Raw genomic sequence first — 25,093 nt, forward strand, 5'->3', positions numbered from 1 at the left:
CATAATAGAGATCTCGGAAGTTACAAATGCTACACACTTTGATTTGGTATGGTGATAACTGAGCTTCCTGAACAGCGCATATTTGTTTCAGCAGGGTGCCGCGCCCACTCACACGCTCACAAAGCCCTTCAAATTGTGAAGCCTACAGTTCTTAAGCCAGGTAACAGTATCTGATAGTTGAGACAGTTGGCTAATAATAATATTCAATAATAGCCATTTTTCTTTATGTAGGGTAATGATTTTTTAGATATTAGTAATATTGCGCGGATTTATTCAGAAACGGACCTGGTTGACCTGAGCTTGTATTTCATCTTTTTGTCTATCTGGATTTGTGTAATTTTTTGTATATATTTATGTACAAGTGATTTAATATCAGTTTGGCTTATAAAAATTAATTATACGACAACTAAAGGCGCGCGAAAAGTGGTGAAGCGTCCCAGACGGTGGCCAAGCCTGAATAGACTTGGTGCTTGGTGGGATTGGGAATCATCCCTATGGCCAAACGCTCAATTCGGATCTATACTACCAACAACTTTATCGCTTGAAGGCAGCACTCACGCAGAAGACGCCATCTTTAATTAATAGAGGCCAAATTGACTTCTATCAGGACAACGCCAGGGCACACACATATTTGTTGACGCACCAGATGCTCCGGGAGCTCGAATGATAGGTTTTTTTTTTCAATCGTATAGCCCGGATCTCACACCAAGTGATTACCACCGGCTTAACAATTGAAAGTTTAATAAACCTACCTAATGTATATACCATTATATTGTTATTTTCACGATAGTTTCCAAGATAGTAGCCTCAGTTGGTATCGGTCATTATTCTAGTGATTACTTTTAGCGTCTGTGGATTCTCAGACTTTTCACTAAACTTAGGTAAGTGTAAAGACGCTAGCTTAAATGTCTGGGCCATTTTTGTAGTTTTTTCTTAAACTACGGACTGTAGTTCAGACAAAGATAGCTCGGGTTATGTAGTCAACGATAGTATCATGAAATCGTGCAGATACTATTCTTTTCTATATAATTGTCTAAGTCCTAGCGATTTGAAAATCTTTTATTGTCTCTGTGTATGTGTTTGTATCTTTCTTTTCTACTGAATTATTCAAAATCGAAAAACAATCCTTAAAAATTGATATCAGATATCAGAAGTTTTTTATGCCCTTGCAGTCCCAATAATGTATATATATCCTTGACTAGCATCACTAGATGGCGAATTCAATTTGATTTTTATTTCACGCTGTTGTTGCTGCAGGCAATTCGAGTAATGCATTTTTTTATTAAATTGTGGTTCTTTTTTACATTTTTCTTGAACACTAGTCACTTAACTGCTTGGGTCCACTTTAAGTACATAACCGATAAAAAGCGTCTGCCCGCTGTATGGCATTGCATTTGATAAATCAGAAACCTCTGCTTATGAAATTATTGCCAATTTTTAAAAGAGATTAAAAGATTCTAGAGAGAGACAGAAAATGTGGGATCCACTTCTTAATTAGTTAAGGAAATTCAATAAGGTGTTTATTCTGTAAAATTGGTCTCGCTCCGAAATTGGGATCATCTGATGTTTATGTTTATTTTATGTGGGCTGAGATTGTTAATAAGCTGCGGAAGATGGGTTGAAAGAAATTCATTATGGGCTGCTATTTGCTTTTATTTTGCGGAGGCTTAAAATTAATGCCTGCAAAAGATTCAAATTAAATATATCCAATTAAATAAAGGTAACTGATTGAGAAGATTGCAGTGTGAAGTTGTTTATAAGTATGCTGCAGAAATTGTCGAAAATGACTTACAGCTCCTTAACATATGCGATTTCTGCGGCGCACTCGGTTTTATTTGAATTTTATTATTTTGCGGACCTTACATATTTTACTATAATTAAGATAATCAATTAAAACGAACTAAATGCTCATAAAACTTTTAACTTATTTCCAGGTGCATTTCTGCTACTAGCGATCGGTTTTTTGGCTATAGCAACGGCTACCCTTGTGAAAGTTTTTGATCCATACAACTTAATATTTAAATGGGTAAGTCCATGCCAATAGTTATTTAGCACCCGTCAAACAGGTAAAAAAAGAAAATTTACCAAAAACCATTTCTAGTTTTCATGATAATTGGATGGATCCTTCTGACTAAAATTCCCATACAAACTATGTTCCCTCACCTCCAGCTAAGAATACGAAAAACCGATGAATAACCACATATAGAATTATGTGCTTTATGTCATTGGATTTATATAAAATGTTTTTGCTGAAGCACGCTCTAAATATGACGGCATTACTAAAAAACTCCCAACATTTTCACAATTTGAAAAAGTAAGTGGTCCATCTTTATCCTGGTCCAATACTGTCCTTTTTTTCCTTTTTGCGTACAGATCAATCCCCTGTCGTAGACCGAATTCGGTATTGCGCAAAACTTCAGCAAATCTTGGCTTAAGCACTCCAAATTTTAAAAGTTTGTGTGTTACTAAAACAATTATTGCATACATAATCACTAAAAAAACATATCCAATGACACAAATCCATTCAAGGCAAAGAATAACATTTGTGATTTGTACATACTTCTGTGGGCAAAAAACAAGAATTAAACTATTCAGGTTTTAAAATTCCTTTAGTTTATTTTTGAGCTGCAGGAAGGTTAATGACATCTTGACCAAATTTCATGTCAATGTCATTATCAGCAATCAAGTGCATTATTTTTATTTCTTGCAAAAAAGACCTCGTTCATTGTGACAATTTCGCCAAAAAGTCTTCCCAAATCGTTTCATAACTACCAAGTTCGGCCGAAATTAAAACAAATTTTTTTATTTTTTACAAAGTAATTAAACTTTGTCGCATGCATACATGTATTTATTGACCTCCGGAAAAAAGTATTTAATAAAATCATAAAAATGCAGTGATTGGTTTATTAAATCTACAATATCGCGAAAAGACGATCTCTGCGAAGACATTGAGCACATTAAAATCGAACAACCTCGATTACAATGAGTCAAAACGACATTCGCACAGAACGTCAACGTAAGCAAGACGAGAGACGGCTTTCAGTTCAAAGAAACAACGCGAACTTCTCTTTTAAAAAAACAAAAATAATGCAAGGTCTGATCAAGCGGGATCAATTACCCCCAAATTGACCGAATTCTTAAACGTAGAGAGCAATAGAACGCGTTCTTGCCCCCCTCGCTAGCACCGATATCTCTGCAGCCTAAGAGCACAGTAACTAGCACCGCAGTTTCTTTGACAACGTCAACAGTAACAGCAACAATAACCGCCACTGTTTTGACAGCGCGTATAACGACATCATCAGCTGCCCGAATAATAGAACAAAAACAATGAACAAATTAAGCTGGCTGTGCAGATTGATATGGATCGCTATTGCCAGTCAAAAAGTCCCCTAAATTATCAACGCAAAATAGCCCGCATCAATGCTAGTATAGCTCCAATAGAAACGCCCATGAACTCAAACCGATTTAAAGTCTTGGCGGACGGATGCTAGGGTGAGGCGGCCAAAGCCTCCTCCTATTTTTATACGAGAAAAAAGTTCCAATGTTCTTGTCAAAAAATTATTGAGCTTATTGGCAAGGATAACTTCCACATAATACCCTTTGTAAAGGGACTCCAAATGAAGTCTGAAGATAATTACAGAGTATTATCGAAATAGCTTACCGAGAATAAAAATAAGTTTACTCGTATCAAAGTGCAGCAAGGGCCTGCAAGTCGCACTTAAGGGCATAGAGTCCGACGTAACGCCTGCACAGATAACAATGGCGCTACAAGAAAAGGGGTTTAATGCTAAGACAGTTTTCAATATACTCAACAGGATAAAAAGCCGCAGCCACTTTTAAGGTTCGAACCAAAAAATAAGCCCCTAAAGAAATACGAAATGAACCTTATATACACTCAAAGAAAAACACCTCTTATCGAGGTAAAAATATAGTGACGACCGCATCTTTAACAATTAAAAGTTCTGATATCAACTTCTATGTATTTATGTAATATATAATCTACTCAATAAATACACTTTATACAGTTGTTATTTATTAATAGATAAGACCTATATTACATTTTCATCACAGAAGTTGATATCAGAACTTTTGATTTTTAAAGGTATAAATAAATGTTTCTTGCATTGAGTTGTTCAACATCGTTTACAATTTTATGGACTCTAAAATAACGTTTTGCTACAAACTGACAAACAAGATAACATTTTCAATTTGAAAGAACTCCGAAAATCTTGTTTTGCGTATTACTTTTGAACTGAGGATCCGATTTTTATCCCTACGGCTCCCAACAGATACAATTTTCAAAATTTTAACTCTTACACTTTCACCTCATTTTCTCCCACACCAGTGTGCTTAAGACTTAAAGACTTGGTATCCAATTCCTTTAGTTATGCGATACCTTGCGAGTGTATCATTTTAATTTTCATTTCTTCGTTTATATGTAGTAGTTTCCTTTGCACACCCAGGTCATACTGTAAACTGGGCCCGGTGTGTTTCACATTGCCAGCGAGCAATGACTGCAACTCGAAAAATTCCGGCAACTCCGGTGGCAATCACACTGCTAACTATAGAAGTTGCCCAGTTTATAAGGAGGTTATGAAAGGCCGCTTCCACCAGAGAGGAACTCTGACAAAAATTTGACATACGTGCAGCATCAATTGCAAGCAACTTAGAAGCTATGATATGCAGCCTACACCAAAGCCTAACGGAATTTATGTCGTTTATGCGCACAATTATGCAAGATTTAATGCGATACCAAAATCTATTGATTCAAATTCAAAAACGGCGTTTCGCAGCTTAAACTTGATTAAGCTCAATTCCTACTCGACAATCAAATCGGCGTAAGCTACTTTCAGAAACAGACCTTACAAACAAATGGTAAAGCACACGGTGGGACTGGAATTCTAATCAGAAGACGTAATAAGCAGGACTATCATAACAATTTTGTTAAAATCTACCCAAAGGCCACATCTATAAATATACAACTAAATACTGCCCCCCTCGTATCACTATAGCTGAAGATGAGTTTATGCAGTTTTTCAGCTCACTAGGAGACCACTTCATAGCTGCAGGAGACTACAATGCCAAGCACACACTCTGGGAGAGAGAGTTGTGAAAGCAGAATGTGCGGTCGCGTTTTTAAATCGCTAAGCCCAAAAGTACTGCCGGCTATCCGGCCTGGAGCATCTGGACGCGTACCTCTTTCTAATTTCCCCTCGTTGTTTGTTTAGTTGTTGCCAAGTTTTCCACTTGCGCTTTTTGTTTCGTAAGCACTAAATCAGTGGTAAAAAGCGCTTGCGCGACCAGCTGATCATCAGCTATAGGAGCAAGCTGCTGACAGGGTGCAATCCAATCACATAAGTGCGAGCCGTAGCACGTAGGAACACCCTGCCGATTCTTGTTCGTTTTAAAATTATAAATAAAAAAATGTAAGCCTTATCACTAAGATTTATTCCTTTTCTATTAAATAATTGAGAAAAGTCCGATCGAAGAGAATTAGGTCACTGCGGGTAAAGTCCCAAACTTCATGCAGTACCGGTGAATTCCCCAGGCGGGGATATGGTGGGTAAGAGACCGGGAGCACAACCCCCTGGCGCAAGCCTAGGAGTTGGGCTTGTGGTGGGCGGTGGTACGCCGGCAAGCAAAGGGCTGGCGGCGCCGGCTAATGCAGACAGTTTCCATACGCCACTGTCCAGTCTACTCGACTGTAACGTAATGGCGAGATCGCCAGAAAAAAGGGCAGAGGGCAGTGGCAAGCAGCCTGGTTCGCCCCAAAACAGTAGACAAAGGCTGCTGATGTGCTGCTGATGTGCTGAAACAGCTCACTGACCTGGGATCGAAGGCCAAGGAGCTGAAGAAGATAATGGATGGAAAGCGCTTCATCACAAACCCTTTCTCTCCAGAGAGAAGTTCTCTCGGCTGTGCAAGGCTTACTCGAAGAATAGGAAAGAGCTAAGGTGACTGCTAAAAAAAGCTGCGCAGAAGTGCTCGCGAGCGGCAATAGCAAGCGGCTCAGGGGGCAAGAAACTGGGAAAAGGCGCTAGCCATGCCAGCAAAAAAGGCGATGCATAAGGCGCCAGCAAGCGAAGCTAGCCAAGGGGGAAATAGGGGCAAACACGCTGCGACCGAGAGCACCGGAAAGCCCAAAAAACGTTCACAGGAGTGAAAAAGTGGAACAGAAGGCAAGGAAGCCCAAAGTGCATCCGCCACGCAATGACGCAACCTCCACTGGTCCTACGCGGATATCCTTAAAAAGCTAAAGGCAGATCCGCAGCTGGAGGACCTAGGTCAAGCCTGGGCAGCAATGTCGACGTCAGAGCGCTGACTGAGACAACGCTGATCGAGGTGAAGGACATCGACGAGACCACGGACAAAACGGATGGCACATGTGCGGTTAAGTCACAGTTTGATGTGGAACTGCGGAGAATGTCTAGAAAATTAGCAAAAAATCGGCAATATGGAGCTGCGGAAGCCCAAGGCGCCAGATTAGCAGGAACAATCTGAATCCGAACAATCGACTCACAGGGTCAATGACGGAGTCCCCCAAGGATCAGTCCTAGGCCCTTTGTTGTGAAATGTCATGTACGACGAGATCCTTAGGATCACGATGCCCGAAGGGGCACGACTCATTGGTTTCGCGGATGACCTTGCCATAGTAGTTACGGCAAAGAAACCCCAGGCGCGGAATGAATCTGTAACACAGCTGGGAATCGAGAATGCGCATGGCTCGACTCTAAGGGTATCGCCTTGGCAGCGCATAAGACTGAAGCAATCCTGATAAGTAGCAGGCAGAAAGTGGAGACGGCCACTAGCAAAATTGGAGAAGCCGCCATAAAATCTCGCCTGAGCCTAAAATACTTGGGTGTCATGATCGATCACCGGCTTTCATTCAAAGAGCATCTAGCGTACGCTAGTGACAAGGCAGGCAGAACCGCGGCAATTTCGCGAATTATGGTGACCACTCGGGGACGGAGGCAACTAGGACGTAGATTACTGGTTAGCGTTGTCAGATCGACGCTAATGTACGCTGCTCCCATATGGGCCCGAGACACAAAAAATGGGAGTTATTTGCAGGAGGACGTCTCCGAGCAGAGACTTTGTGCCCTGAGGGTTTGCTGTTCCGCATAATATCAGGAGTTATACCGATGGACCTGCTAGCAGTAGAGTCAGCTGGTATCCGCGCAGGTAGCACAGGGGTTGCAACTGTCGAATCCGTCCAGAAAAGGTGCAGACAACTCGCATGAACGTTATCCGCACTGCCCACTCTGCGAGTCGGATAATGAAGACGCAGAGCACGTATTTTTTGTCTGTCCGAGATTTGAAAAGGAACGTCGAGATCTGAGCATAAGGGTTGGGAGGACGCTAGCCGCTTGTAACTTGGTGGAAATTATACTTGAATCAGAATCAAATTGGTTCGATATATGCAACATGGCCACAATAGTTCTAAAAAAACTGCGCATCGCATTCCTAGAGAGCCCGAAGGTTATTCCCTTAAACATTCCTAAAAATATGATTAGCGCCGAATGCTTTTCGAATCTTTCATCTAATCACTCGCCTATCCTGTTTATTCTACTTTTTGACCTCACCGAAAACAAATTTTGTTAAGTACAGAAAGTATATTAACTCACACATTGAGCTTAGTCTTCATTTCAACGATAAAGCCGACGTAGACAGCTTTGTTAATTCACTGGGGTCTGTACTCGTCTCTGCAGCTCGAGCTTCAACCCCTCAAACTATAAACTTACAATAAAATCAAAAGGAGACAAATCTACAAATCGAACAGCTCGTCCATGAAAAGCGACGCGTACGTCCAAAGTGGCAATTACACAGATTACACTAAGCAAAGCTTAAGAAATGCCTCACGTTGACTTACTAAAGCTCTATAGCAAGAAGAAGAAACTTCTGGTACAAAACACTCACTATGGAGAGCTCACCCAACTCTGAGCTCACCAAAAGAAACCGTGATGCCTATAAGAAATCCCACAGGAAGCTTGGCGCGCAGCGATGCAGATAGAGCCAACCAAATCCTGCCACTAGTGCGTTTACTTTGCCCACTTTACCATATGAGCCTCAGCTTCAACATGAGCCAATTGAATTTCGCCCAAACGAAATGGTTAGCGTCATCAAAAATCAAATGAATCCGAAAAAATCCCCGCGCTGCGTCCACAATACTCTTAAAATGATCTTGGAGCTCCCATATTACGCCGTTTGCACTATCACCTATAAGCTTAATTTCATTTTTATCCAAAGTGTTTGAAAAAAGCGTATTGATTCGGATAAACACATATAAGACTCCAGGAAGGAATCCTGTCACATCAATTTGCATTTCGTGAAAAGCTCGGAACAATTGAGCAGGTCGACTGGATAATCAGAACGCGTTTGAAAAACGAAATTATCCTACTGTCATATTTTTAGATGTATCTCAAGCATTTGATAGAGTCTGCCTAGAAGGTCTAATGGACAAGATCAAGACAATGCCGTTCACCCTGTATTTTAGTGTTTAGTCGTTTGTGGACGTTAGAATAGGGGTACAACCCTGCTAAAAAAGCATGCGTATGCCAAAGAACCTCCACGCTATATCCTAAAATTGTTGCTTTTAAGTTCCCGAGATATCAGCGCTCATAGGGACAGACGGTCGGACGTACAGGCGGTCAGACGGACATGACTCGATCGACTCGGCTGGATCGGGATATGGAATAAATACTCCTTTTTTATACCCTTGCAGAGGGTATAATAATTTTAGTCAGAATTTTGCAACGCAGTGAAGGAGACGTTTCCGACCCCATAAAGTATATATATTCTTGATCAGCGTCACAAGACGAGTCGATCTAGCCATGTCCGTCTGTCCGTCCGTTTCTACGCAAACTACTCTCTTAGTTTTGAAGCTAACGGGCTGAAACTTTCCCAAAAGTCTTCTTTCTATTGCAGGTAGTATATAAGTCGGAACTAGCCGGATCGGACAACTATATGTTATAGGTCCCATAGGAACTATTGGGAAAAAAAATTTTAAAAAAATATATCTTCGGTGTTTTTTAACATATAACTTTTTAAGCTTGGAAATAACATTTTTTGATCAGTTCTAAATTTCGAATTAAATTTTTATTAAAATTGGAAGACTATATCATATAGCTGCCATAGTAACGATCGGAAAATTAGTGGTAAAATAATATTGAAAAATTATATCTTCGTTGTTTTTTAACATATCACCTTCTAAGCTTGGAAATAACATTTTTAAATTATTTCTGAGTTTCGAATTAAATTTTATCAAAATTGGATGACTATATCATATAGTTGTCATAGGAAGAATCGAAAAATTGGTTGAAAATAATATATAACAAATTATAGCTTTGGTGTTTTTTGACATATAACCTTCTCAGCTTGGAAATAACATTTTTTAATAAGTTCTGAATTTCGAATTAAATTTTTATCAAAATTGTACGACTTTAACATATAGCTGTATATCATTTAGCCGTATTGATTGTATAACTGTATTGATTATTTCTTATAACTGCAAGGGTATACAAACCTCGGCTTGCCGAAGTTAACTTTCTTTCTTAATTAATAATTAAATATTTTATTCATTTTAAAAATAAATAAAATCTAAAAATAATAGCTTTAGGGATCGAAAGAACTTAATTGTTAACTTGAACTTCTTAGTTCACTTTCAAGGCCGAAAAAGTCAATATACTTTAAACATAATTTCAATAATTGTTGCTTAAAATTTAATGGAAATTTTTTTGTTAAGTTGCTCTCGAACCTTTCTTTCCCTTGATTTTGGAGTGTTATTAATTATAACCGAAATCGATTCACATTTTCACTACTTACACTAATATGTGAATCTAAGTTGAAAAACATAGTGTATTTTGAAATGATGGTATTTGCACATAAAATTATATGGAAATAAAATAGTTTCACTACTCTAAAAAATTTAATACAAACTTTGGTTTAACTTTGTGATAGTTATATGGACTTATATCTGTCTATTGATGCAAGTCCTATGGATTTTGTGATTTATTGTATTTTGTATCTACGCCAAAAACGTGAGAATTTTCTTTTATTAGTAAAATATTTGGCCATTCCTTTTTTATACCCGTTACTCGTGGAGTAAAAGGGTATATTAGATTTGTCGGAAAGTATGTAACGGGTTAAACGAAGCTTTTCCGACCCCATAAAGTAAATATAATCTTGATCAGCAATACTACCCGAGTCCATCTAGACATGTCCGTCTGTCTGTCCGTATGAACGGTGAGATTTCGGAAACTATAAGATCTAGAACAGTCAGACATGGCATGCAGATTCCTGAGCAGCACAAGTTTGATTTAACGGGGTGCCACGCCCATTCTAACTCTCACCATCCGAAAATCTGTAGAGCCTACAGTTTTTATGATATTATTAAAATTTTAACTGAATTGTGTTTGTATCATCAATACCTATCGACTGACCTAAAATGTGTCACGCCCATTCTAACGCTCACAAACGGTTTAAACGCTGTCTGCCGCCCACATAATGCCCACAGAAGTAGCCGTAGGCGCTCTAAAATATGGGTTTGCTGCTTATATATTTCCTCTTCCTTTTTGCTCCCTTATGCTGAGTAACGAGTATCTGATAGTCGAGACACTCGACTATAGCGTTCTTTATTGTTTTCTTTATACCCTTGCAGAGGGTATAATGATTTTAGACAGAAGTTTGGAAAGCAGTGAAGGAGACGTTTCCTATATAGTCGTCCGATTTTTATAAAATTTAATTCGAAGTTTAAAACCAATAAAAAAAACCAAAGATATAATTTTTTTAATTTTTACCCCGAAAGTTCCTATGGCAGCTTTAAAATATATATATCCGATCCGGCTGGTTCCGACTTATATACTACCTGCAATATAAAAAAGACTTTTGGGAAACTTTCAGTTCGATAGCTTTATAACTGAGAACCTATTTTGCGTAGAAACGGACGGACAGACGGACATGGCTAGATCGACTCGTCTAGTGACGCTGATCAAGAATATATATGCTCTATGGGATCGGAAACGTTTCCTTCACTGCGTTGAAAACTTCAAATTATTATACCCTCTGCAAGGGTATAAAAATTATACCTTCGGTGTTTCTTAACATATAACCTCCTACGTTTGGAAATAACATTTCCAAATTAGTTTTGAATTTCGATTTAAATTTGATCAAACCCGGACGATTGCGTTCTATTGCGGTGCCATCTAGGTGTATTTCAATATAGCACATGCAGGCGTATTTTACTGGGAATGTAAAAAAATAATATTTAAACCCAAAGGTTGCCGATTCCCGTATTTTTACGATCGGTTTTGTTTGAAACAGTACACTTGATACGCAAAGGAAAACTTAAAAAGGGAAAAGTTGCATCTTAAATTAGAAAAAAGTGAAAAGTGTGCCTTGTGTTTTGAAAAATTTTGTTTTATCTACCACCAGTTTTAGATACAATATTTTCACAGGTAAGTTATATGTAGTTAATGTATTTCCATATGAGCATTATACTAAAAATAAAAAGTAAGTAAGTAAGTAAGTAGATATCTACATTAGGGCGGTCCACATTTGTATTTACATACAAAAATAAAATATGTAAAGGTCCTACTCTCACTCGCCTAAACGGTGCGCTTTGAGGTGTAACGTGGGCATATGTCCTGAAAAGGACTTGGGCCGAGGGAGAGGCGTCTGATGTTCAGACACCAATTATGGATCTTGGTAAGCCTCCTTCCTCTCCAACATTACAAAAATAATTATTTAAAGTGCTTGGAAAATAATATTAGTGGGTAAAGTTCGTCTGTCGTCAGTCCACACAACCCTTCCAACATTCGTGTGCTATATTCAAGGTCGTACGCCGAAAGTAATGTCATTGTTATTAACCTACTCCACTTCTTGGATCAGCACACGCCCCTTGTTAAAGTTCTAGCACACCACGGTTTCGACTTCCTTTTCACATTATAAATTTATTGAATAATCATGTATGTTGGCGTATGCCGTGGATGAAAAATAAAGTGTGGGCTAAAGCATATGCAACTTACTTGACAATTATTTTATTAGCTGGGCATAACGAATTTACCACCGGTAAGGTGCAAAAATCAGCAAAATGCTGACTATTTCCGCTAAAAACGTCGCTCAGGGCTCTTGCAAGTGTACATACAAATACAAGGCTGATACTCGTGGCTGAAGTAGTAAAGTTAACTATTATATATATACATGAAGTAAAAAATGTATGAGTGGTGAAAAAAGTTAAAAAAGGTCTCAAAATATAATTTCTGTAAATAATCTACAGTTATGGGTAGGTATGCTTTTGATAGTAACTATTGAATTCTTAAGTTAAACTGTGGATTGTCTATGATGCTTTCTAATACCTGGGTAGTGATCATCTTGCACGAGTATATATATATATATGTATATGTTCATAAAAATGGGAACTTTGTTCCGACAAACTTACCCCCTTTTCAATACTGTGCGATGAGATCTCGACGATCTGAATCCTGGGTTTTGGAAGATGCTATAATTGGTTTATACATTTATATATATTGGATGGCGGTTCATAAAAACATAACACAAAAATTACGTTACACAAAAAAAGTAACACTAGGGCCGTACAGATATGTATGTATGTATGCATCGTATGGGAGTTCCACAGCAGCACACGTCAGTTTCAATGCTCGAGCTGGTCAGTGCAGCTCCAATTTCTTGTCTGAGTTGTCGGTTCTACTTCACTAGTATTGAAAAATGCATGCACCAGATGTTTGCTTTTCAATTGTTTTTAGCGATTCACTTTTGTTTGTAATTAAATGCAACTTATTTCGCCTTTTCTGTTTATTGACTTATTGCCTTTTTTGTTAGAACACTTTTGCCTCGAAAGCTTTTGTTTATGCTTAAAGTGTGTAGACTTCCTTCAGGATAAGGGTGCCCTTCGGGGGAGGGGTACTTCTAGACCGGCGCCAGACAGATCACAACAAATTCTATTTATCTTTTCCATTCGGCTGGGATCTTTTGTCCGGACTAGAGCTTTTGCTTTCTCCCTCCCATATTGGATAAATTAACTAGGTTTTCCCACCTTCTTCTGCCTTTACTAGCCTGAGTCTGTCTCAGACTCCAGATTCATTGTTTTTCCTTTATGTGAATCTTCTTTATATGGAGGGTGTACGTATGTACAAATTTTAAAAACTTTTCTAGGTTCGAATTGGATTTAATTTTTAAAAATATTTAAAAAAAAATGTATTAAAATCCTCGAGCTGCATTATAAATTATTTAAATATTTCGCAAATAATTATACCCGTTACTCGTAGAGTAAAAGGGAATACTAGATTCGTCAGAAAGTATGTAACAGGTAGAAGGAAGCGTTTCCGACCCCATAAAGTATATATATCTTAATCAGGATCACTAGCCGAGTTGGAAACTCTAAAAGCTGGAAAAGCTTTCCTGGGTACATGTTACAGAGACATGCCAATAGAGTGCATCCAGAATGTTTTTAGTACGTTTTATCTAGGTGCATTACAAATATATGCCAATAGATGTTTGCAACGGGTACGTTCTTTTTTGTCCCTTACCCGAATAAGGGTTGTGTTTGGCTTCAGAGATATTAAAAAAATAATTATTTCATTATGTTTTTGACCGTTTCTTTGACAGCTATATGTTAGAGTCATCCGATTTTTTTTTTTAATTTTAATTCAAAGTTCTTTAAAATATAAAAAAAAATCCCAATATTATAGAATAGTATGTCAAAAAACACCGAAGCTATAATTTGTTTCATATTATTTTCCTACCCATTTCGGATCTTACCTATGACATAAAAGTATAAAAAGTATAAAGTATTAAAAGCTGACTACTTTATCATTTAGCTCTTATACACAGAAAAGAAAATTGATATGATATGATGGTCAATTTTATGAAATCCAGTATCAATTCGGCCCTGATATGTCACATATCAATTTGATATAATCGAAATGCTAAAAACGATATTTCGGTAATATCATTTTTACATTAGCGGTATCACTTTTTCTAGAAAAAAGCTTTGACAACAAGCTTTTTGATACACAGGCCTAAGGGTTAGTGGTTCGAGTCCTCCCCGCGACAAATTTATTTTTATTTTTTTTATTGAAATCTGAAATCATTTAAATGCAGCTTTGTTATAACAATTATAAGGAATTTCAGATTTTATTCTTAAACACTTAAAGCTTACTCTGCCCTGGGGCGTATTTGAACCTGGTACCTTCAGCATCAGAGACGGACACCTTAGCAGTTGGTCTATCGCACAACGTTTTCCGCGGGCGTTAAGTTTAAAAGCCATGAAAACCATGTTTGTCAAGCGAGACAACATGTTTGAAGTAAGCCAAGTCGAATTTCGAATAGGTCTATTACGCTTCCACTCACGTAATTAACGCCGCCATATTGCTCTATCCTCTCTTTTTCGATGTCAAGAAATTTTCGAAAAGAGAGAATTCGTGAAATTTACATTTTTGGTATCAATTTGACATTATTTCATGGTAAAATTGTTATTTGTCGAAAAAACACAAACTAACCATGCGCATATCAAATTGATCTTGACTCATTTTTTTTTTTTTAGGAATAATCGGATAATTATTGTCAAAGTAACACAAAGATCTTTTTCGGTTAACATAAACAGTAGCAAACTTGAATAAAACATAATCTTAAATTTTCTGTAATTACATTTACCCTGTCTAAAAACTACTTACTTTATCGGAAGCTTTCGTGCTGCCACTCTAAGGGCATAATATGTTGCCCACAAGCCTAAATTTTAAAGATATTTCTGATTAATTTAAATATAACCATTGCAGAAGTTAATAATGACGGAAGGAGGTGAAATCTTTAATCTTTGGGCACAGCCCCCAGTTGATCTGTATATCAAAATATATCTGTTTAACATAACCAATGCTGAGGCCTTTCTAGCAGGTCAGGAGCAGCTAAAAGTTGAACAAGTTGGTCCCTATGTATACAAGTAAGTTTAATATTCTCATAAATTAGAAACAGCTGTAATTATTTGTATGATTCAGGGAGATTATGACCCACGAGAACGTCACCTTCAATACAAATAACACTATGTCCAGTACTCCCAGTCATCCCTTGGTTTGGCAAGCGCAATTGTCAGGCGGTTATCATGAGGACGATGAGGTTGTAATGCTGAATATTGCCATGTTGGTAAGTACTCTCAAGTAACTAAAATTTAAAATTTAAGAAGTATACATATATTTTAAGAAGTTGAAAGATAAGTTTTAGCCAATAATAGCCAATAATGGCCTAAGAATTCCAGGTCTTGGCATAATGCGAAAAAATACCAAAAATAATTTTTTTGGAGCTGAAATTTGACTTTATGGCATATGTAAAATAGTCTGAAAAAATTAGTTTTATTAATTAACCAAACAATGTCGTGGAATAAGCCTAAAAATACAAATAAATTACTTTAAATATTTAAACTATTAATTCATATACATTGTTTAACACGTCTGATCCAAAACTTAGATTAACCTATTTCTCAAACAAATGTCTCTAGATATATACATACTCGTATGTGCTCAGAGTTAGGATCCTTTTTGTAATTGCATACTGCAGGGCACAACCTTTTTATACCCTTTTAGAGGGTATAATGATTTCGGAATTTTCTAATGCAGTGAGGGAGAAATTTCTGAGTTGTCTGCATGAACACTGAGATCTCAGTTTCAGCAGGGTGCCCCTTGCACTCTAGCGCCCACTAACCGCCCAAAACTGTGGCTTCTACAGTTTAAGTGCTAGAGAGAATATATTTTTACTGAAATATAAAGCACTCGTCAATACCTATCAATTCATCCAAATACCTTTTAGCCACGCCCACTCTAACGCCTACAAACCGCCCATAAACTAAAAAAACGTCTTTATATGCTCTGATGTTTCGGAAACTATTAAAGCTTTATGATTGTGATTTCAGATTTCAATTCCTAAGCTTTTTCCGCATCGCAAGTTTGTTACGCGAAGTGCCATGCCCACTCCAACGCACACATTTTTTATGGTAGAAAAACAAGTTTAAAAAAAATGTATTTGTAAATACCTATCGATTAACCCAAAAAGAGATTTCCTTCACCACGACAACAGGACTAGAAAATGAATTAATAGTTGCAGGCCGTGCTGAGCGGCAAGCTCTGCCAAATTAAATCATTCTATAGAATAATTTACAATTAAAATAATTTATCTTTTTTGTCACCCCCTATATATTTTAATAACTCTCCATAACAATTTTAATAATCTAATTCCGATTAGGTTGATGCAAACTTTAAATTTCTGAAAAACAATGGTAGGGGCGCGATAGGGGGATCTTTTACCCCTTTCTTCACCCCCAACTGTAGGTCATTCACTTGGGAAAAAAGAGAAGAAAGATCGTTTTCTAATAACTTTACAGCGCTGTTATCATATGTAGGTCCGTGTGCCTCTTTGCTCAAGGAGCAGGAGGCAATATGATTCTTCGTGAACTTATTGGATTTATTAACAAGAAAGAAAATTAGCTTCGGCAAGCCGACCAACTTAAGTAACACCATGTTAAAAGAAGGGTTGCTAGCTTTAGTAATATTAAAAAAAAATTATTTCATTATATCTTATTTTATTTCATTAAATATTCCCAATATTAAAAAAAAATAAAAAAATAATAAAAAAAAACACCGAAGCTATAATTTGTTTCATATTATTTTCCCACCAATTTTCCGTTCGTACCTATGACAGCTTTATGATACAGTCGTCCGATTTTGATAAATTTTAATTCGAAATTCACAACTAATTAAAATATGTTATTTTCAAGGTTGTATGTTAAAAAACATCAAATATTTAATTTTTTTTTAATTTTCTCCCACGATAGTTCTTAGTGTTCGATCCGGCTGGATCCTACATTACATAGTAGGCTACATTATATAGTAATCCGATTAAAATTAAGTTCGAAATTTAGAACTAATTATAAAATGTTATTTCCAAGCGTAGGAGGTTATATATTTAAAATCATCAAAGATATAATTTAAAAAAAAATGTATTCCGGTTATTCCTATAGGAGCTATGAGATGTAGTTATCCGATTTGGCTGGTTCCGAGTCTTCTGCATTAAAAAGAAGACTTTTGGGGAAACTGACAGACTAGTGCGCCTAGAAAAGGACGTAGAAGTGGACATGGCTAGATCAACTCGTGTAGTAATGCTTATCAACAATATATACACTCCGGTTGGAAACGTCTCCTTCACTGCGTTGCAAACTTCTGACTGCAATCATTATACTTTCTGCAAGGATGCAAGATGCTGTCATCTGTGTAAATAGTGCGTTTTATTCCAAGAGTTTTTCAATTTAACAAAACTCTCTTTTTTCAGATCTTCCATATTAAATTGGTATTAAGAGTTAGTATTTAATGTAATCTAGTTTTATTTGGAGCGAAGTATTTTGTAATAATTTTAGTATGATCGTTGCTTGCCAACCTTTTGGGGGTAATTTATTAGACAAGAACAGACGTGCTACGCCCCTGCTCGCAGCTTCGATTATTGAGCATCGCAACGAACACAGAAAACAATAACAACACAGTGAAATTACCAATCATCGGGACCATCTTTTACGAAACCATATTTCAGTGGCTGATATGAGCTGCCAGCGTTTTAGGTGCGGAATGTCGTCGTCCATATCAGGATATGCAGAACCTAGAAGAAACGTAGCGAGCGTTGTCCCTTCCCAAAATTAGGCTGCGCAACTTATCAGTTCGAGCCAGCCACTTTGCGACATTCGGAACAGAACGACTTCTCTTATTTTAGAGGGTCGACTGACTCTAAAATGGCAGATTTCCATTATTGCGACATTAACCGTGGCTTATATCGCAAACAGTGTGTGCATCGGCGCACAACAGCACTGTATTTGCGAAGCAATCGAACAACCAAATTGTTTGCCAAAGCAGGCCTAGTCACGCACGTGGTCGACTGTAGAGTTGTATAGAGTGTGAAATTCGACTGCAAACGACTCATTGAACAGCTTGCGAGAAGAAAGAAAAGGAAAACCTTAGTTCTGCAACTGATAAAACGAGATCGTTCCACATTTTCCAAGTCTTGTCGCATGCGAAACAAAATATAAGTGCTGTAATTCTCTCAACTTTCATATAGAAAGAAGAGCTTTCGACTTATTGTAGGAATGGATGATTAGAAGCCGCAGCAGACATCTGAGCTCTCTTTGGCGGTTTCACTTTAAGCTGACTTTCGAGAAACATTGCATATTTCGGTAAAGTCTTCTGATTTTGGCGAGTTTGTGGAATCCTGATCTTGGCTGTATAGTTGACCCTACCAAACAAAAATCAAATTACTTAACGAAATTTGAATAGGGGTTCTGCACGACGTGTAGAGTGCGACTCTTATTTTATTCAAACAACTTTCTTGTCGTAGAACACACTGACATGGGATAAAATAACGAGGCTCATTGCGTATCCTACTATCACTACCAATTATATGACCGATTTTCTACGCCGGGAAAATGTAGAAAATTTTTTCTTTTGAGACCGGTGGAGATAAATACCCTGCTATAAAACTAACTGTATTCTCACTTAAAAAACGCGTCGAATGACACACAAATGTCAAAATCGTTTGTTTGACATACAACACATTCTTCGAAAAATAACCATTTCAAATAATTAATCAACAAAAATTGCCACATTTAACATTTCAGAGCGTCTTAAACTGCCTGAGCATTGACCTTTTTCTTTGCGCATCCAAAGAATTAAATAGCTTAATAGAAGAAATTTTACTTTTATTATTATTTTGTGGCACTCCAACCCGATTCGGGTTTTGGCCGACCTCAGCACAACGTGGCCGAGCCAGCGCAGACGTTGTATCGTGATGCGCCGGACCACGTCCACGTGGTACAATTCGTACAGCTCGTGGTTCATCCGAATACGAAAGTCGTCCCCAATCCGAACGGGACCAAAGATCTGGCGAAGAATTTTTCTCTCAAACACTCCAAGCGCTGCTACAGCCGTCTGTGATATTACCCATGCTTCTGCGCCATATAGTAGCACGGGTAGGATGAGTGTCTTGTAGAGTGTTAATTTTGTTTGGCGAGAGAGTTCTCTATTGCACATTTGCTTACTCAGACCAAAGTAGCACCTATTGGCAAGTGTGATTCCTAGCTTGATCTCCAGGCTGACGTCAGTCACGGTGTTAATGGCAGTGCCAAGGTACGTGAACTCCTTGACCACTTCGAAGGTATAGCTGTCCGCTAGCCCATGGGAGTCTAGGCGCCGCGCCTCCCTGCTTGTCGACAGCGTATACTTCGTCTTGCCCTCGTTTACCGCCAAAACCACTTTTGCCGACTCTTTTTCGATAGCCGAAAATGCTGCAGTGACATCACGCTTGCTGCGGCCAATGATGTCAATATCATCGGCATACGCAAGGAGCTGGACACTTTTGTAAAAAATAGTGCCAGATCGATGTACACCAGTTTCCGTAGAACCCCTTCCATCACGAAATTGAAAAGGTCGCACGACAGGGGGACGCCTTGTCTAAAACCTTGAACGGTATTAAAAGGTTCGGAGAGGGTCGTTCCTACCTTGACAGAGCTGATGGTGCTACTCAATGTCATTCTGCAAAGACGTATTAGCTTTGCAGGAATACCGAACTCAGACATGGTGGCATATAGGCGTTCCCTCGTCGGGCTATCGAATGCAGCTTTATAATCGACAAAGAGATCGTGTGTGTCAATGTTATTCTCGTGGGTTTTTTCCAGGATTTGGCGTGAAGATCTGGTCTATGGTGGACTTACCAGGTCTGAAGCCGCACTAATAAGGTCCGATCAGTGTGCTGGTATACGGCTTCAGTCGTTCACATATTACGCTCAATAGGACCTTATATGAGATGGTAATCAGGCTGATGGCGCACATAGTAGTTGGCGCATATCGTCGGGTCACATTTCTTCAGAACGGGGCAAAGGACGCTGAGATTCCAATCGTTGGGCATGCTTTCTTCTAACCATATTTTGCACAAGAGCTGATGCATGCACCTTATCAGCTCTTCGCCGCCGGCCTTGAACAACTTTGCAGGCAGTCCATCAGCACCGGCTCTTTGTTGTTTTTGAGCCGCGTTATAGCGACTCGGACCTCGTCATGGTTAGGTAGTGGTATGTCCAAGTGGGCTGCTTCCTCCAATGGCGGGATTGGTGCCGTCATCGCCTGCTAGCAGCTTGGAGAAATGCTCCCTCCATAACCTCAGCGTGCACTGCTTATCCGTAACCAGATTTCCATTTTCATCCCGACAGTTAGATGCTCCGGTCTTGAAACCTTGTGTCAGACGGTTGACTTGTTGGTAGAATTTTAAAACATCATTCCTGTCTTGTAACACCTCAAGTTCCTCGCATTTTCGCTTTTCTTGCTCCCGTTTTTTCCGTCAGAAAAGTCGCCTCTCTTCCTTCCTTTTCTCCCTGTAACGTTCCCACGTAGCTCGCGTTGCGCCAGACTGCAGCGTTTTTCTGTGGGCGGCGTTTTTTGCTGCAGCTGCTACGCGACACTCCTCGTCATACCATTGGTTCCGTGTGGGTGGGCGCTTGAACCCAATGGTTGTTTCAGCAGCAGCTCGCATGGAGTGGGATATGTGCGCCTAGAGTCCGCTGGCGTCAACAGGGAGAGGGATAGGTTGGTGGAGCAGTTCCGAGAGGTGAGTGGAGTACGCTATTGCTGTCCGTTGTGATCGCAGCCTAGTGACGTCAAGCTTTCGTTGCGTGATGGGGCGTATGTTTTTAGCTCGGCATAGCCGCATGGCTGCGACAAGATAGTGGTCCAAATCAATTTTGACTCCACGAAACGTACGCACGTCCATGACGCTTGAGGCATGCCTTCCGTCTATCACAACGTGATCAATCTGGTTGCGCGTCTTTTGATCAGGGGACATCCATGTGGCCTTGTGGATGTCGAGGTGGCGAAATCTGGTGCTACTCACTACCATGTTTCGTGCCGCGGCGAAGTCAATCAGCCTGAGACCGTTGTGGGGTGGTCTCATGGAAAATGAATCGACCGACGGTGGGGTCAAGGATCGTTCGCGACCGACCTTTGCGTTGAAGTCCCCGAGGATAAGCTTCACGTCGTGGTCTGGGCAGCGGTCGTATGTATCCTCGAGTCTCGCGTAGAATGCATCCTTAACAGCATCGTCGTTCTCCTCCGTCGGGGAGGAGTATTACAAAAAATTATTAAAAAAATTCTTTCTTCTCAGGGGTCATACTGATGATGTTGTGGCTAAGTAGGAGATCTAACTAATATCGGACTGCATCCCCTTAAAAAATGCTACTTGATATCGATGACCGAGTATCCATTACAGTGGTTTTTCATCTGCCAATATGGGAAGGTGTTCGGCAAAGCAATCTGTATATCAATGCAACATATAGCACACCTCATTGCGCTGGGAGCTACTGACTTATTTTTAAGTTGATTTCTGATTCCTCAGTTTGCATTATCGAGCCTGAATTTCCAATCCGTTCGTAGTCACTACTACAGAGTAAGTCTCTGCCCATGAGAAGGTCGTAAGAAAGAATGTCATAGGTAAATGTAAATCTATGTAAATGGGCGTATAAATTTCGCTTCGTCCTGCTTTCAACGAGGTAAGTATACATTCCTTACTCTCCACTATTAATATACCAAATCATTGTTGACATTTAAACAATTTTTATCGAACTGATCCATTTGGAAAAGCCAACTTCCTATAAGCGTATGATCGCTGCCAGTATCTACGAATGCTGAACATTCTCTGTCTCCAAGCCCAATAGTCTTCATTACGTATGGATGTTCTTTGGTGTTTGCTGTGTTTACCTAAGTGACTGATGATACCTTTACCCTGCAATCCGAGGCTTCATTCCCAATCTTTAAAGACATTGCACAGCTAGGCTTCTTCTGCGGATCTGGAAACTTAGCAGCTATGTGACCTATTTGGTTACAATTAAAACATTTTGGTCCATTGTTCTTAGCCTTGCCGCACGCTACATCTTAGCCGTTGGTGTAAACAGACTCAGAAGAGTCACTTTGTTGCAGTGTTTGCACCGTTTTCATATTGGCCAGAGAATTGAATGGTTCTGAACACGTCTGAAGATTCATGGCTAACAAAGCCTTCGTGCAGACGCTTTGGTTCAATCCGATAATAATATAAGAATTGATAGATTTCTCATCGATATTTGCTCGTCTTCCAATGCGATCATAATGTAGATCATAATGTGAAAGACTGTCTTAAATTGTTCCCAACTTTGCGTCTGTGCTTCTAACCATTCCTTAGCGACACCTCTCATTGTATTCTTCACGGAAAAGAATTCTGTCCCATCATTGCATTCATAAACGCTTTGCAACTGCTCAATTTTGCTTATAAACCGTTGTGAAGTAATGTTGCCCCTATCAGGATCATACTCCATATATTCACCAGTCACATTCTCGATAATGGTGTTGGTAGAAGCTGTGCATTCGGGCTTTCCCTGATCCTTTGATGCTGATGTTCTTGGGCTGATAGTGGTATGCCTAACGTGGTTTTCCGACGTTGTTTCTCTAAAGCAGCCGGTGGATCTGCTGTACTTTATACGTTAGTTTGAAAGCCTGAACCGTTTGGTATAAGCCGATCATAAACTGCTTCAGATTGGTAATTTCTGATTGCACGGTTAAATTTAATAACGTCCAAAGATCCGTGTGAGTTCGTCGATTTTAACCTATTTGTGTCCGACGACTGGAATATTGTTCGTGCATATAATAATATCCAGATCAACAACTCTTAATTGAACTAGTTTAACTAACATTTTTAGGTAATCTTAAGGTACGTGGCTTCTTCTTTAAGTTTTTTCTCACTCTTCGTGTTTTTTACCGCTTTTTTCGCATCTTCCTCCTTTTCCCTCCAGATGCTTTATAAAAAGTGGTCGTATTGCCGTACTGCCATTTCCGAAACTAAAAATGGACCCCGCGCGTAAGAAGCATAGGATCGGTGTCGTAGAGTACATGTTCTTTTACTACTCTAAGTGCATCAACGTTCAACAATATAAAAATGCATTACTGAACAACAGGTAGTAAGGTGCAGACAAATTCAGCGTGTCGCTTTTAGTATTTTTTGTCTACAGTAAAACTTTTGATACAGTTAATCATTATGTTCTGTTTTCTTAACTGAAAAATGTTTTATGGTTATGGTACTGCTGAAATACTTTTTACTTTAAATGTCTCTTATAAGCCCTTATTGACCTAGAAAGGGGTTCAGCATAGTATCGAACTTAAAATGTACACAAGGAGAAATTAATTTAAGCAGCTTAAGAAAATTTGAGGCTTCCAGATGGATATCTGAAGATAGACATTGTTTTATGTATCAATGGACAAAGCTATGGATATATGCGAGGACACGCGAAGCATAATCTACCTTGGAAAAAAGAAAATAAAGCATTCTCATTTGAAATAGATGGAAATTGGCTTTAACTGCGCGCTTTTCCAAAATGGTGAGAGGTAAGTCGGAATTCTGGATAGGCGCCATTGATCGCATGGTTGTTGCGACCATTAGGGTTAATACCGCCAAAGAGTGTTATCGACTAGGTCTGGAAGGGGTACTCCCAGACTAGAAAAAGTGTCTGGGAAGGATAGCTTCGGCCATTTAGTCTAGCAGCAACACCCCACACATCTCTAGTCTTGTAAACGACACGGTTTTCACTGGAGTAACTCGCGCCTTGGTTGTGATTGACGCCGCTCAACATGGAATTTGGAGCTAACCTTAGACCGAATAGTAATAAATTTCGGTCTTGAATTATTATCGCAAAACCTGATCTCGGAAACAAAGTACGACCTCCTAGTACAAATGTGTAAGTCAGAGAAACCTCGATTTCAGTACGTTTTTAGAAAATTAGTGTTTACAATCCAGAATAAAATATTCTGAAATATGAAATATGTGTATTTAAAACAAGTTTTATTTATTAGTAAATTAAGAAAGTTATTGGAAGGACTTAATTCTTAAATTAATGTACAATTATTATTTCAAATACATTTTCAGAGTAGACAGATATTTAAAACATCATAAACAAGAAAGGAAGTTAGCTTCGGCAAGACGAAATTTATACACCCTTGAAGTTATAGGAAATAATCAACGTTAGTAACACCATGTGAAATTTGTAAAGAGTGTTTCTAGCTTCAGTGTTATAAAAAAATTAGTTGTATTATTTCTCTGACCGTTTTTTTGATATATGTTAGAGTCGTCCGATTTTTATAAAATATTCGAAATTTTTAAAAATAATATTTCCAATATTATAAGATAATATGTAAAAAAAACACCGAAGCTATAATGTTTCATATTATTTTCCCACTAATTCCGATCTTCCCTATGACGGCTACATGATATAATCGTACACTTTTGATAAAATGAAATTCGAAATTCAAAACTAATCAAAAAATCTTATATCTTAGCGTAGGAGGTTAAATGTTAAAAGCACCATATAATTAAATTCTTGCACCATAAGTTTATGTTAAAAAAAAACTTTATTTAATTTCTTGTTCTAAAACTGGTTACAATTTTTATATTTGAAGAACGCCGACTTCCTATCGACAAATCTCAAACTGAACTCGCTCTCTAACTCCTACTTCATTTACGATCATACCTCCGTTTTGAGCTGTAGAGCTTTTTTTGAGTGGGTTTTGTTGCTATTGAGTGACTCTCTAACTTTGGACTTTAGACTCCAGACTGGGTCCCAAAATCTGAGTATCCTGAATTGTGGGAACGTGCCGATAGTCTGAACATCGGCTCGTTCTAATTGTTTAGTTTGTTTATAGCTTGGTAATTTTCCATTGTGTCATATGTCACTCCCACATCCGTTGAATTTGGCCTGTCCTCAGGTGGATAGTCTTGAGTTTAGATCGTTTAAACCTTCTGTATTCTGTGGTGTTTCTTCTTTTGATTTTAAATATTTTACAATAAGTTTTCTTGGTATGCTCTTAAATTTATACCATAAATACAATAAAATGCTTATAAAAATAATTACAAAAGTTGTAAAAGTAATTGTTTGAAAAACATTATCATATCTTGTATGTGATTCAATTATTTCATTTGTTTGGATATTAGACAATGGTTCCAATTTCGATATATTATTACTTATATAAACGTTCTGTGTGTAGTCTAA

General features: G+C 38.5%; 1 protein-coding gene across 34 annotated transcripts in view; it reads left to right on the forward strand.

Moving 5' to 3' along the window:
- The window catches only part of LOC108035858 (scavenger receptor class B member 1), a 330,380-nt gene that overhangs the window by 68,955 nt on the left and 236,332 nt on the right, over positions 1-25,093 (forward strand). For 33 of the 34 annotated variants that reach the window (XR_007765604.1, XR_007765603.1, XR_007765602.1 and 30 more), the window contains exons 2-4: positions 1,935-2,026; positions 14,793-14,953; positions 15,009-15,153. Coding sequence is in view for 9 of the 34 variants with exons in the window: in XM_050890329.1 (XP_050746286.1) it covers positions 1,935-2,026; positions 14,793-14,953; positions 15,009-15,153 (398 nt within the window). In the remaining 25 variants the exon portion in view is untranslated. The remainder of the gene's footprint in view (positions 1-1,934; positions 2,027-14,792; positions 14,954-15,008; positions 15,154-25,093) is intronic. The other variant, XM_050890333.1, reaches the window with a different exon arrangement.

The sequence above is a fragment of the Drosophila biarmipes genome, unplaced genomic scaffold, assembly GCF_025231255.1.
Source record: "Drosophila biarmipes strain raj3 unplaced genomic scaffold, RU_DBia_V1.1 ptg000019l, whole genome shotgun sequence".
NCBI lineage: Eukaryota > Metazoa > Arthropoda > Insecta > Diptera > Drosophilidae > Drosophila > Drosophila biarmipes.